The 15027-nt window shown below is 40.6% G+C and overlaps 1 protein-coding gene across 1 annotated transcript in view; it reads right to left on the bottom strand.

The window, feature by feature from the left end:
* MYO3B (myosin IIIB) overlaps nt 1–15027 on the bottom strand; it is a 376680-nt gene that overhangs the window by 114089 nt on the left and 247564 nt on the right. The window contains exon 29 of the mRNA XM_059395489.1: nt 5861–5962. Within this exon, the coding sequence (XP_059251472.1) occupies nt 5861–5962 (102 nt within the window). The remainder of the gene's footprint in view (nt 1–5860; nt 5963–15027) is intronic.

Here is a 15027-nt window from a genome sequence, read left to right as displayed (position 1 = left end):
TAGTGCTCTGAATATATCATGCCAGTTCTCTCTGGCCTGCCAGGTCTCTGTGGATAAGTCTGCTGCCTATCTAATATTTTTACCATTGTATGTTACAGACTTCTTTTCCCGGGCTGCTTTCAGGATTTTCTCTTTGTTGCTAAGACTTATAAATTTTACTATTAGGTGAGGCGGTGTGGACCTATTCTTATTGATTTTGAGGGGGGTTTTCTGCACCTCCTGGATTTTGATGCTTGTTCCCTTTGCCATATTACGGAAATTCTCTACATTAATTCTCTCCAATATACATTCTGCTCCCCTGTCTCTTTCTTCTTCTTCTGGAATCCCAATTATTCTAATGTTGTTTCGTCTTATGGTGTCACTTCTCTCTTGAATTCTCCCCTCGTGGTCCAGTATTTGCTTGTCTCTCTTTTACTCGGCTTCTTTATTCTCTGTCATTTGGTCTTCTGTATCACTAATTCTTTCTTCTGCCTCATTTATCCTAGCAGTAAGAGCCTCCATTTTTAATTGCACCTCATTAATAGCTTTTTTATTTCAACTTGGTTAGATTTAAGTTCTTTCATTTCTCCATAAATGGCTTTTATCTCTCCAGAGAGGGTTTCTCTAATATCTTCCAAGCCTTTTTCGAGCCCAGCTAGAACTTTGAGAATCATCATTCTGAACTCTAGATCTGACATATTACCAATGTCCGTATTGATTAGGTCCCTAGCCTTTGGTATTGCCTCTTGTTCATTTTTTTGTGGTGAGTTTTTCCACCTTGTCATTTTGTTCAGATAAGAATATATGAAGGAGCAAATAAAATACTAAAAGGGTGGCAAAGACCCCAAGAAAATGCACTTTAGCCAAATCAGAAGAGACCCCAAGTCATTGGGGGCAGGGGAGAAAGGGGATAAAAAGAAGTTCAGAAAAAAAAGATTAAAAAAAAAAAGAAAACAAATTTTAAAAATATAAAAAAGAAAAAATATATATTAGACTAGTGATTAGAACAGGGTCACCCACTTAATTTTGGAAGTATTTTGGTCTCTTAGAAGAAACTACCTCCTAAAATTTTAAAGAATGAAAAACATATATAAGGGTAAACACAATGAAGGGATGGAATATGCCTATAAAGATGAAAAAAATATTTTTTTTTAATTTCTAAAAAAGGAGTTGATAAAGTAAGTTGGTTGGGAGAATAAAGAAAAAGAAAGCGGAGAGATTATTCTCAGGCTGGAGATTAGAACAGGCCCAGAGCTAGATTTAGGGCATATTTTGACCTATTAGAAGAAGTTGTACCCCAGATTTTTTAGAAGAAAAAACCCTATGTGTATACAAAAAATAAAGTTAGATACAATGAAGGATAAAATATGACTACAATCATGAAGGTTCAAAAAAGATTATTTTTTTTAATGAAAGGTATTGTTAAGATAAACTAGTTAAAAAACGTTAAAAGAGGAAAGGGTAAAAGTTAAAAAAAAATTTAGAATAAGAAAAGATATATAGTTAAAAAAAATTAAATTAACTGCAAGACTAAGGAATCATGGGGAGAAAGCCATGAATTCCATGCTTTGCTTTCTCCTCCTCTGAAATTCTGCTGTTCTCCTTTGTATGTTAACTTGTTCTTGGCTGGATTTCTTGTTGATCTTCTGGAAGAGGGGCCTGTTGTAGTGATTCTCCAGTGTCTTTGCCCCAGGCGGAATTGCACTGCCCTTACCAGGGGCCGGGCTAAGTAATCCACTCTGGTTCGCTTTCAGGAGCTCTTGTTCCCTGAACGCTTTCCATAAAATTCCGTTGGACGGGAATGAAAATGGCGGCCTCCCAGTCTCCAACCCACATGAGTGGAGAGCTCGGGGCCCCACTCCTCAGTGTGCCCTCAGAGACAAGCGTTCAATCACTCTGGTGTTCCTGGCCTCTGGCTGCACTCTGAGCTCACCCAGCCTGTGACCAGTTCAAGGTGACCCTGAGTTGAGAGCTCACTCCTTGGCTCTGTCTCTGTAGCTGGCTTCCTTGCTGTAATACCTGCGAGCTCTGCGACACTCAGACATCCCCAATCCTTCTGTGACCCCATGGGACCTGGGGCCACGCTGACCCCGCATGGGCGTCACCCCAGTTTAGCCTCTGGAGCGATATCCCTCAATGGAGCAGACTTTTAAAAGTCCTGATTTTGTGCTCCATTGCTCCACTGCTTGCTGGGAGCTGGACCCTCCCCCTGCAGTCTATCTTCCCATGACTTTGGATTCACTTCTCCACTGGTCCTACCTTTTAGAAAGAATTGTTGCTGTTCTTCTCTTCGGTCTCTTGTTGGATTTGTAGGTATTCGCAATGGATTGATAAGCTATCTAGCTGATCTCCTGCTACCTGATATAGTCTCAGTCTGCTACTTCTCCGCCATCTTGACCACAAACCTCCTCTGGCAACCTGTTTTTAATAGGCCCTCAAGGTGATCTGGATCCATGCTGAAGTTTGACAGACACTGCTCCAGATCAATGATTCTTAATCTGGGCTGTATATTCAAATCACCTGGGAAGATTTTAAATATACCTAAACCCAGCTCCTAGAGATTCTGAAATTGCCTGGGGTAGGATTGCATTAATTTTAAGAAGCTCTCCGGATGATTTTCCGTTTGGCCAAGGCTGAGAATTAGTTTCACATAGTCACTACTAATCAGTTGGGATAGGGGAGAGAGTGCATCTATTTGCTATCCTTATTTCAGGTCATCTAAAAGCAGCCAAACCAAAATATAAATATGAAGATATCTGTAAAATTGGCAACTGTGACATACTACAGAAGATGCATAAAATGTATAAGGTTGGGGGTGCCTGGGTGGTGCAGTTGGTTAAGCATTCAATTCTTGGTTTCAGCTCAGGTCATGATCTCAGGGTTGGTAGATGGAGCCCCACCTCGAGCTCTGTGCTCAGTGGGGAGTCTGTTTAAGACTCTTCTCTCCCTTTCCCTGCACTCTTCCCCTCCCCCATCCTGGGGCTCTTTCTCTCTCTCTCTCTCTAATAAATAAATCTTTAAAAAACTTATAAGGTTGACGTTATGATGATTGAACATATAGCATGACAAAGAGTACAGAGAAAGAAATATATAAATCAATTGTTTTATGTTGTCTATTCTGGGAAGGGTAAGCTCTGATTCTGTGTTATTAGTTTGGTTCCTTAAACATAAATATCTCATGTGTAAAAGAAATGTAATTCTTCGAGCTATCGGTGATAGATAAGACCATCTGTTATTGTTATTATTATTGCTATAAACACCAAAAGAATAAAGATAAAATTTTAAGTGGAACATTATTATATTTTTATTATTACACAAAAAAACATTACGACCAAACAGTGAAACAACAACGTTGAAAGAAGCAGCAAAAGAAATCAAGAAAATTAGCTGCAGCCTTCCAGAATTTCATTAACTGATTCCCTTCCTTCCCTTCCCTGCCATCCCTTGACTGACCAACTCCTCTAGTGAGAGGATCAGGCAGGTTCCCCCCTCCTGGAGATTCTAAAACACTGTTTGGCCTAATCTCACTTGTAATACTGTGACAAGCAACATAAAAGCAAGAACTGACTTTAAAAGGAGAAAGAGGAGCCTACTTCAGGGCACAAATAACTCTGCTTCCTTATTAAGAAGGAACGTTGACAGGAATAATCTTTACCCCTGTGCTCTGGCCCAATTTGGCAGAACCAATAGCGACCACGGACTGATCAAAGCCCAAATGGTGTCACCCAGGTGGAAAGCTGAGATTGCTGTTGTCTCCACCTATCTGAGATCTTTGGAATAAAGAGAAGGAGTAACAGCTTAACAGTAATTCAGAGAGGAAAGAACAATGCCAGAAAAGATCATCAAGCCCCTTTTGGTTTGGGACTCTCAAGAGAAAGGTGCTACGTCCGCCTCCAGAGAAGAAGCTTCACCATCTTTCCCTGGAACTTAGCAAATGTTCCCAGTTACTTTGTCTGGGTTTCCAATAAAAACCCACAGAATTTCTGTTCATGTAATTAAAGGGAAAACTTACTCCATTTTTCTTATTCATTTACACTTCAGTCATCAAAATATTGATTTTTAGGAGTTATTTGAAGTATAAAAATCAAACAGAAAACTTTCAGAATATTCTTAATAAAGCTTAGATGAAGTCTGTTCCTCCATCCCCCAGCTTTGCCTGAAGATCAGGGAGAAGGATTTGAGTCAGAGTAAAAACATAAACTTAAATAAGAAGGAGGCCAAACTATTGAGTTGAAAGCAACCCAAAATTGTGAAATATTTTTAAGTATGTCCTGGTGACAGTTGGAATCATCTGGCATCTCTTTGGCAAATTAATTACTGAACAAGGAGATTGGAGAAACAAAGATACAGAGAGAACCAGAAAGGTAAAATAGGGTGGTCACTCCAAGTGAAGATAGTAAGTGAAGGAATAAGAGCAGTGAGATGGTGGTAAAAAAATTCAATGATGAGCTTGCATAGCCGACCTGAGGTGCATACAGGTGGGGCAACAGAGGCTTCTCCAGATGGGGTCTCTTCTCCTTAGAGGAACATCCCTAAGTGCTTCGGTTCAATGAAATGAATCAGTTTGAGGAGGGACTTCTCTGAAGGAGTTGAATCCTTCCAAAGTTGAATTGAACTCAATGAGTCATTCATATTTCCCAGGAAAGTCAAGCCAATTCTCCACTGGACCATTTTGGAATAAGATGGAAAGGCATTTGGCTGAAAACATGGGAGCAGGCAGTGTAAACTCAAATGCCTCTGGGGCATCCCAGGTAACATAAATGTGTGCACTGTCAGGCAAAGAGGGTGGGAAGTGGTGGGGTTTGTGTGAACCAGAGAATGTATGCCTCACATGGAGACTTTTGGGTTTAAAGTTTTGGTAAACTGTGTCTGGCCAAACAAAACACACCTTCATGGTGATTACAACTGGAAGACCTCCTATTTGTGACTTCTGCTAAGTAGAAAGTGTCAAGGCCATGAGTCAGTAACTGCTAGGCATCCTGTTTCTGAAAATGGAAAGTGTGTCATTGTCTCCAACCACAGGTCTCCTCAAATTCAGGAAACCCTGCTGCTCCCTGGGCTCCCCATCTTACCACTCCCTAACTTCCCTGCTCCAAGATAAAGTCCCAGTTCTATATTTCCTAAACAGAGGCTGGGTGGCAGGTTCCAAAGCAGTGGAAAGTGCCCAGAAATTCTTCACTGGGCCTGGCAGATAAACTGCAAAGTCTACTGTGAAATTCAGAGCAACTCATCTTTATGTTTCAGAAAATGCTGGCATTAGCATTAAAGGCCATATTTTCGAAAATCACAGCTTCTTTCAGCAGAAGTCCAAAAACTTCAAACTGCAAAAAGGAAAGATTCTGGTATTTTTTAAATGTTTAAAAAAAAAAAAAAACTGGTTTAGTCCATCAACACCATTTTATAATGGTGTTAACTAATGGAGGGAGGCTTAGACCAGGTACTCAAGTTTTAATTTCTTGTCCATGGTGCTCCTCCCCACCATAAATGTTCTGCATTTATGGTTTGAGATCCATGTATCAATGTGACAGTCATAGAAAGACCTTAAGAAGCCAAACCAAGGTAGATCAGACAGAAATGTGTCCATGTCCACTCTAAGAGGGGGAGTTGAGGAGAGGCAATAGGTAAGGAGAGCCACAACTAGACCAGTTTCCCCAGTAAACAGGTCAGTGGGCAGAGGGGGAAGCTGAGAGTATCTCTGTCTACTCTTTCCCTTTTGTGAAATCACTGGTTGGGATCCTCTGTAAGGCTGCCCCTAAATTTAACCAGCTGTCTCCTATAGAAAAACAGAGAGTCCATATCAGGTGGTCATTTCCATCTCCAGAACCTTCTCTGGAATGTCTCTGAATACAAGACACCCATCCCCAAACTCTAATGACCTCACCTGTGTGGTCACTAGGTTCACCATGGTCTTGATCCTGGACACCTCCCTTGCTTTCCCTTGTGACAGTGGGCTGCAGATCACTGCTTTGGTCTGAAGGGTGCCCTGTGGAATGAAACAAAGGAGGAACTTATCAAACTTGTGCTCCCACACCTGGATTCATTACCCAAGTGGGTGACACAGTGTGGCTAGGGAAACCCACACTTGTCTCACAGTTCTAGGCACCAACATGATAAACCTCACCAATAGATCCGGGGCTTATTTTTAAGATTTAATACAGTGTGGCTGTAGAGGGCCTAATGGTAGAAAATAAGGGAAGTGGTTAACTGTCCTGACTGGACTCCCTGCTAGTTTTGTGACTTGATAATTCAGATAAGCTCTGTCTCAATGATTGTGTTAGTCAAACAGGGAGCTTAAGTGTACCAGGATAGGGCTTCTGGTTGGACACCTGCATGGTTTTCCTATTTCCTTTTCAGTTGTACCACCAGGAAAGTAAAAGGAGGGATAAGGTCTACTCCTTTCTTCCACATCTCTGCCCCTTACTCATGTCTGTCCTTTCCTTTCATCCTGTAGTCCTGTTCACTGATGTTTGTGGGTTGACAACCAATAATGCTGTCATGAAAAAGATCGACTACATATTCCACTAGGATGAGGACACTCACAATTGCAGCTTTTCATTGTCCAGTCAGTTTAGCTCATGTTGATAAATACCTAAATACTTCTCTACCAAACAGCTCATGACCTGAGTGGAAAAATACTGAAGGGTCTGTCCTGGTGGTCACATCTCTTCTTCCACTCTCCATGACCCTCAAGGGCATGATGGGTTGAAGATGTTCTACCACCTCAGACTACCTCAGGTATCTGAAGAGGGCTGCTTCTTTCCAGTTGGATCCCTTGGCTCTAGAAGAAACCACACTGGTAGCAGGGCCCCTAATCCCTGCAGAGGAGATATGCTGCAGGCTTTGCCCTTAGGCAGCCCCATCTCCTTTTCCTCTGACCTGAGATATAAACTTTGTTCTCTCTCATCCCGCAACTTCTTTCTGACTCTGGCTGTTTCAAATATGTTGGTAGTATTTCCAGATATACCATATTACAATATTTGGGATCTCTGACCTTTTTCTGTTTTTATTTCTTTGGATGGGATTTTTTTTTTTCCATCCTGTCCTTCTCTCTCCTTCTGAGTGACTCTCCTACCTCAAATATCACCTTCCCACACCTAGCCTGATGGCACCATGTCTCTCCAGTCCCTTGAGGTGGCCCAGCAAACCCATTAAGCAATGCCTCAGACTATACTTAAAAAGATACTGTCCCTACTCTCATGGAGCTTTCATACTAATACAGAGAGTAAGAATAAAAAGGGATAACAGATGTAAAAACACCCTAAAACTTTTAAGAGGGTGAGCTGGGTAGACTAGAGTCCCCTCAATATTCCTATCTATCTAGAACCTCAGAATGTGACCTTACTTGGAAATAAGATCTTTGTAGATGTAATTAGTTTAAGATGAGGTCACACTGGAATAAGGTGGGTCTTAAGTTCAACGATTAGTATCCTTATAAGAAGGCCATGTGAAGACAGAGACACAGGCAGAATGCAGTGATAATGAAAGCTAAGAATGGAGTGATGGGTCTACAAGCCAAGGAATGCCAAACATTGTCAGGAACTACCGAAAGCTAGGAGAGAGGTATGGAAAGAATTCTCCCTCAGAGTGTCCAACACAAACCAAACTTGCTGATTTTGGACTTCCAGCCTCCTGAACTGTGAGAGAATAAGTTTCTGTTGTTTTATGCTACAAAGTTGGGGTAATTTGTTATGGCTGCCCTAGGAAACTGACATGAAGAGGTAAAGCTGACAGATGTTAAAAAAGAAACAGAAGAAAAAGATTAGGTACATGTATTCAGCTTGATTTTGTTGGGGGTTGGGGGAATGTTAAGAACAGGAGTTAGGGAAATGTCCCGTTATTTTCATTTAACAAACAAAGATGTATAGGTTATTATGTTCCATGCAGTGTTCTAAGCCCTTTATAAATATTAACTCATTAATCTTTATAGTAACTCTAAAAGGTAGAGGCCACTATTTTCCCCATTTTATGGTTAAGGAAACGGAGGCCCAGAGCAGTTAAATGACTTGCCAAGAGTCACTCACAGCTGGAGAGTGGCAGAACCAGTTTTCAAATCCTAGCAGTTTTGCCCTAAAGCCTGAATTCCTAAATATTACATGGTACAGTCCCATTTATGTAGACATTTAAAAAATCATTAAACTCTACTCTTATTTCTTCCTTTATAAGTGGCAGTAAGAATTCAGACTTTCTTTCTTTCACGTGCCTGGGCTTCTAAGGTCCCACAGATCAGGTGCTATGGGAGGAGGCTCTGGGCTGGACTGGCATTTGATGACCTGCTTGGAGGACAGACCCAGAGGCAAGGTTTCCAGCAAGGGCACTGTCTAGGTAGATTTCTTGGTTGGAGATCTAGGCCGGGTAAGCTCTTCTGGCCTCATAATGGGTCTGGCAAACAGTGCCTACTGTATCTGGCAGAGGAGGCGCATACAGATGAGGCACAAAAGCCCAACCTTCCCCTCCTCACCACTGCTGGCCAATTGCAGCAGGAGCCCATGTCATTTCTGGCTGGAGTGACAGCTGGTCAACAGCCATCTTATCAGAACAGAAAGAGGCCAACTTGTGGGAGGTCTGACAGGCAAATGCCACCAAAAGCAGCAATGAGAAAGTAAAATTATTTTTCTAAAGAACAGAATCTCATTGACAGATTTTTTTTTCAATAGCCACATCAGAAACCCTGGTCTCAACATAAAACAGTTCTGGTAATTCCAGGCCTACGAGAACATTCTCCACTTTGATTCTCCTGTGCTTAATGCCAGTCATTATCCTGGTCAGACTTTGGCAGAGTTCAAAGAAAGTCTTGCCTGGTAATTGTTTTCTCTAACTTGGGAACTAAGGAGGAAGGTTTTCCCTTATCCTAAAGATCAGTTTCTTGTGTTCTCTGGAACATCACTGTTTGGGGAATTCCCCTTGCCTTCAAGCACCCAGGGATTGTCACTGTTCTCTTCTGACTCCCAGCAGCCTTGGGTGGGATTTACTTCTTATAATTTATGCCCCGTCTGCTTCCGAAAAGGACCAGAGCAAGCCTCATAGATTGTTTGTTTCTTGTGCTTGTGTTAGTTGTCTCTAGCTTAGCATTCCTCTTAAGCCTGGGGCAGATGTGTCTGTCCTGGTTCCATTTGAGACTGTTTCTCCCACCTCCTTTCTAAAAGATTTTATTTTTAAGTGCAGTTTTAGATTCTCAGCAAAACTGAGAGGGAGTTGCAGAGGTTTCCCATATAGTCCCTGCTCCCGCATATGCAGACACTGCCAATACCTCCCACCAGAGCGGCATATTTGCTACAATCGATGGACCTACACTGACACTTCTTAATTACCCAAAACCCATAGTTTACATTATGGTTCACTCCTGATGTCGTACATGACATGGGTCTGGACACATTATAATGACATATATCCATCATCCTGGTGTCATACAGTAATTTCACTGCTGTAAAATTCCTCTGGGCTCTGCCTATTAACCCCCTCCCACATCATGGCAACCACTGATCTTTGTATAGTCTCCACAGTTTTGCTTTTCCTAGAATGTCACATAGTTGGAATCATGCAGTTCGTAGTCTCTTCAGACTGGCTCTCTCCTCGTAAGATGCATTTATGTTTCCTGCATGCCTCTTCGTGGCTTGAGAGCTCATTTCTTTTTAGCACTGAATACTATTCCATCGTCTGGATGTACTACAGTTTATTTATCCATTTACCCACTGAAGCACATTCCGGTCGCTTCCAAGTTCTAGCAATCACGAATAAAGATGCCTCACACATCTGTGTGCAGGTTTTTGTGTGGACGTAAGTTTTCAACTCCTTTGGGTAAATACAAAAGAGCGTGAAGACTGGATCATATGGTAAGAGTATGTTTAGTTTTATAAGAAACTGCCACACTGTCTTCCAAAGTAGCACCACCATTCGGTATTCTCATCAGTGACGAATGAGGTTCCTGCTGTTCCATGACCTCACCGGCATTTGATGCTGTCAGTGTTACAGATTTTGGCCCTTCTAATAGGTGTGTAACAGTATATTGTTGTTTTAATTTACATTTGCCTGCTGACATGATGTAGAGCATCAGACTGTCCCCCTCCTGGGGAAAAAATAAATTTTATGTTGCTTTTGTGACCACCCCAAAAGCATTTAGCAGTGTGTTCTGCACAGAGAGGATGTTCAGAGAATGTTTGGGGGAAGGACACCAGATCAAGAGTTAGGCAGTCTGTACCGCAGGGAGGTTTCTCAGTCACCATCTGTAAAAAGGGGTAAGATTCCCAATCTACTTCTCAGGGTTTCGGAGATAATTACAAAAATAAGGTGAGTGAAACTGCCTTGTATAAACTAGGAATTGCTATGCAGAAATATAGCATGTTAGGAAAATAAGTATTTCTGCTTGTTAATTAAGAAGGAAATAATTCCCACCTCTATGATCATTCCAGCCTATATAGTTCTGGTTTCCCATAAATCAAAGTTATTTACTTTCCTATAAATCTCCTAAAAAGATAAAGTTCTAGATGTATATAGCAGCTTTATTCATAGTCACCCAGAACTAGAAACAAAGTTCATTCAGCAAGTAATTGGCAAAACTGTGGTATACCCATACTCTAGAAACCTGCTCAGCAACAAAAAAGAACAAATTACTCTTAAATGCATCAATACCGATGAATCATAAAAGTATTATATCAAGTGAAAGAAGCCAGATGCAGTTTACATACTGTATTACTCCATTTCTATGACATTTTGGGAAAGGCATAATTATAGGGACAGAAAATCCATTAGTGGTCCCCGGGAGCTAAGAGTGTGGGGAGATGGTCACAGAACGGCAGGAGAGAGCTTTTTGGAAATTTTCTTTTTTCTTGATTGTGAAGGGGATTACCTGACTGTGTTCAACCAATTTTATCAAACCATTTGAGTTTTACTTATATAAATTATACCTCAATAAATATGACTTTTTAAAAATTACCAGAACATAAAAAAATTAAAAGATAAAGTCTCCTCAAATTGACTGTTCCCAGAAAGCAGGATCCAATCATTTCTAACCCACGAGGAGGGAAGTGTCTGGTGGGGAGAGCCTTGCTGTTGATGAGGGACCCTTCACAGCCATTTGTATCATTGACCATAGCTGGTTTTGACACTAAGTACTTGGCTCAAAGTCTACAAAATTAGCAGGCTCTGGTTGCTTGTACCTCTCAACCGTCACAACTTTATTGATGAGAATGGCTACCAGCTGTCACCTCTGCCTCCACCTCTGTGCTTGGTGATTTAGACTTCATGGCCACAGCAAATCAAGCCATGATCCTGCTATGGCTCTTCGTGTTGGGGTTTGAACTTCTAGCCAAATGGCTGTCGCTCAGCTGTTAGGCTGCCAATCACCCGTCACTGTGGGTTAAGCATGATATGCACACTGAGATCTTCCAACTCCTTAGACATCTGAAAGGCAACTTGTTTTCCACACCAGCAGGCAGCAAATCTGGGTGATATTTAACTCCTGGATTTTAGAATTTCTGACTTTATGGAAGGGGGTGAGGGGGGGGACTTGGAATTTTACATTACAAGTTGCAGAAGGGCCTCAAACCAGTGGACAGGAAAAATGATGTCATTAGTATACCACCTAAATCTTAACACATTTGAGGCCAGTGAAAAATTTATCTACATAAATGAATCAAGCTCTTGGCACAATGGAGCACAGTTTTTTTACAAAAACAAAAACAAAACCACTTCAAATCTTTCATATGATATTATTGTAGTTTAGTTTTCCTCTGTTAGATAAGCAAGACTTAAGATTCAGAAAATTCTCTTTTATAAAGGCTATACTGTAACTGTATTTAAGATTTGACAGGTACTACTTTTTTTCTCCAAAAGTAAGAGAAATGGTTTCATCTGTTTGAAGTTATATTATTATTATGCTCATCCATGAAGAGTAATATACAGACAGATTTATTTCCCTGTGAAATTCATATTTAGGAAGGGGGTGTAGAGAGAAAACTAATAATTACTATCTACCACAGGACAGGTACCACGCTTTGCACGTAATATCTGTAATCACCTTTACAATGGTCCTGAAAACTAGGCCTTTAGGAGTTCCATTTTATAGGTGAGGAATCTAAAACTCAGAAGTCAAGTAATTTTCCCTCAAACCATATGACAAATTATGGCACAGCAGAGATTTCAAGTTGATTGCTTTTTGTTTGTTGTTCTTTCCTTTTTCTTAAAATTTAAGTATAGTTGACACACATTACATAAGTTTCAGGTGTACAACACAGTGATTCAACATCTCTGTACATTACGGTATACTCACTACAAGTATAGCTGCCATTTGTTATCATACAAGGCTATTACAACACCACTGACTATATGCCCTGTGCTGTACCTTTTATTCTCATGACTTATTAATTCCATAACTGAAGCCTATATCCCCCAGTCCCCTTCAGCCATTTTGTCCATCTTCCTGCCCCGCTTTGCTCTGGCAACCATCAGTTTGTTCTCTGTATTTATACATTTGATTCTACTTTTTGTTTATTCATTTGTTTTGTTTTTTTTAGATTCCATATATGTGAAATTATATAGTCTTTGTCTTTCTCAGTCTGGCTTGTTTCACTTAGCGTAATGACCTCTAGGTCCATCCATGTTGTTGCAAATGGCAGAAATCTCATCCTTCTTTATGGCTGTATGATATTCCATTGTGTATGTGAACTGCTTCTTCTTTAACTGATCATCTATCAAGGGACACTTAGGTTGTTTCTATATCTTGACTACTGAAAATAATGTTGCAGTAAACACAGGGGTGCATATATCTTTTTGAGTTTGAAGAAAATGAAAACATTTTCTTCAGGAAAATATCCAATAGTGGAGTTAATGGATCATATTGTATTTCTATTTTTAATTTTTTGAGAAAGTTCCATACTGTTTTCAATGGTGGCTGCAATAATTATATTCCCACCAGCACTGGACCTGGGTCCCCTTTTCTCCATGTATTTCACCAATACTTTTTATTTTTTATCTTCTTGATTTTAGCCATTCTGACAGATGTATAGTGACATCTCATTGTGGTTTTGATTTCTATTTCCCTGATGAGTGATGCTGAGCATCTTTTCATGTGTTTGTTGGCTATTAGTATGTCAAGTCCTCTGCCCATTTTTTGGTCAGAGTTTTTTGGTTAAAGTAAAATTTTTTGATTCCAAAGTCCACTTGCTTAGGTTGGTATATGAAACTCTTTCCAAAGCTTTGGCTGGTACCCTATATCCATGTGCCATATCCAAGACAGAAACAAATGACAGATTGTGGTCTACAGGAACGAGCACTGGGTGAAGACTGAGAAGAGGGCTTTGACACCAATTCTTCTTCTTCTTCTTTTTTTTTTTTTTAAGGATTTATTATAGAGAGAAAGAGAGAGAGCACCAGAGTGAGCACACATAGGAGGAGGGAAAGAAGGAGAGAATCTTCAAGCCAGCTCCCCACTGAGCATGAGGCTCGATCCCACAACCCATGAGATCATGACCTCAGCTGAAACAGAGTCAGACACTCACCCAACTGAGCCACTGAGGAGCCCAGCCAATTCTTAAGCTCACATAACACATAACAAGAGACAACTTACTTAAATTCTCTGTGCTTCTGTTTCATCTGTTAAGGGGGAAAACAAAATCTGTCTTTCCACACACAGGAGTCTTTCGAGGAAAAGAAGTCCAATCACTCTTGCCAGAGCAGTTAATTTTGTCCCTAAATGTTTCTTTATTATTATGTGGATATAGCCTAAATAACCATGATTCCATATGAAAAAAAAGAAACGTGAAAAAAATCTCAAGATCTAGAATAAAGTCAACTTGAGTGCACAGTCAGGTTGAGTATAGTTGACAGGTTGAGGTGGTAAAGATGCCACTTTGGGCAGCACCTCTTTATAGCCAGATTCTGGAGCTCTGTACGAGGTCCAGAAGGGAGAAGCAGATTCAAAGTTGAAGTACTCCTGGACTTCCTCTGAAAATTTAATCTTGGGTCTTGGGGGTGCAGACTGCTGCACCAAAGTTTCATCTTAAGCACAATATATGCCGTTAATATATCAGTCACAATCTTCAAGCCCATGTTGGCTCTTCACAACTTCCTCTCTGTGAATTAGGTGAATAGCACTCTGGGCATTTCATTCTAACATGGAAAATAATTTGATTTCATAGCAAAGGACATTCCTTTGCATTCCAAGTTTTTCATGGCAAGAATTCCATTGTTTGTGCCTAAGTGAGGTTTAGCAGGGCCCATTTCTTGAAGAAACCCTGAAGCACAGGCCAGGCCTTCTCGCTGTTATACACCATTTCCTTTAAACCAAGCTTCAGGAGCTCTGTATGTCTTACATGTGTCTGCATGTATCCTGTCACAAACAGGGCACATTTTCCCAAAGTAAAGGACAAGACTTGTCCCTACTAACATTTCCTCTCTCCAAAATGTTAAGTCTATAGCTGTCAGAAATCAGCCCCAACTTTTCACTTACAGAGAGCTAGAGAAATCCAGGCAGTGTGCAGGTAGACTGGGCCGGACTCCTTGCACGAAACTGAAGGTACTCTGTCTTCTATTAAACAAAGATATAGAAGGCAGTGGAGCTCTTGTGTATCTCATAGTTCATCTCAAGCGTCCATACACCAGCTAACACTTTCACCTAGATGTTACTTTACTCTTATATGATACAACTTAAAACAATAAGAAAGAGAGGAAGCTGGTTCCTGGCCAATGGCCAAGAATAGTGGAACATGTCTTCTCTCACATTTTGAGGAGGTAAGCTTTTGTGTGAAGCGACCAGGAATCTTTCTAAGAGGCAGAAGTGGAGTGAGTGAAGAAACAAGAGAATAAAGGCAGAATGGCAAATAGAGATAAAAGGAGAGGAGTGATCAAAAGTATACTTGATTTCCTTCTATTAATTCAAAGTGGACCTTTGCCTTCAATGGTACATTCACTTGACCTTCCTCTACTGTTTGGCTTACAATCAACAATCTGCTTATGCACAGCTTTGTCAGAATGAAAACTATCTTCTGCAATCATCTTCATCTTCAAGAAACATGGGTTATTTCACTGTATATCCTCAGCCATATTTTAGAATGA

The sequence above is a fragment of the Mustela nigripes genome, chromosome 3, assembly GCF_022355385.1.
Source record: "Mustela nigripes isolate SB6536 chromosome 3, MUSNIG.SB6536, whole genome shotgun sequence".
Taxonomy (NCBI): Eukaryota; Metazoa; Chordata; class Mammalia; order Carnivora; family Mustelidae; genus Mustela; species Mustela nigripes.
The sequence above is the reverse complement of the archived record's forward strand: the minus strand, read 5'-3'. Positions and strand labels throughout refer to the sequence as shown.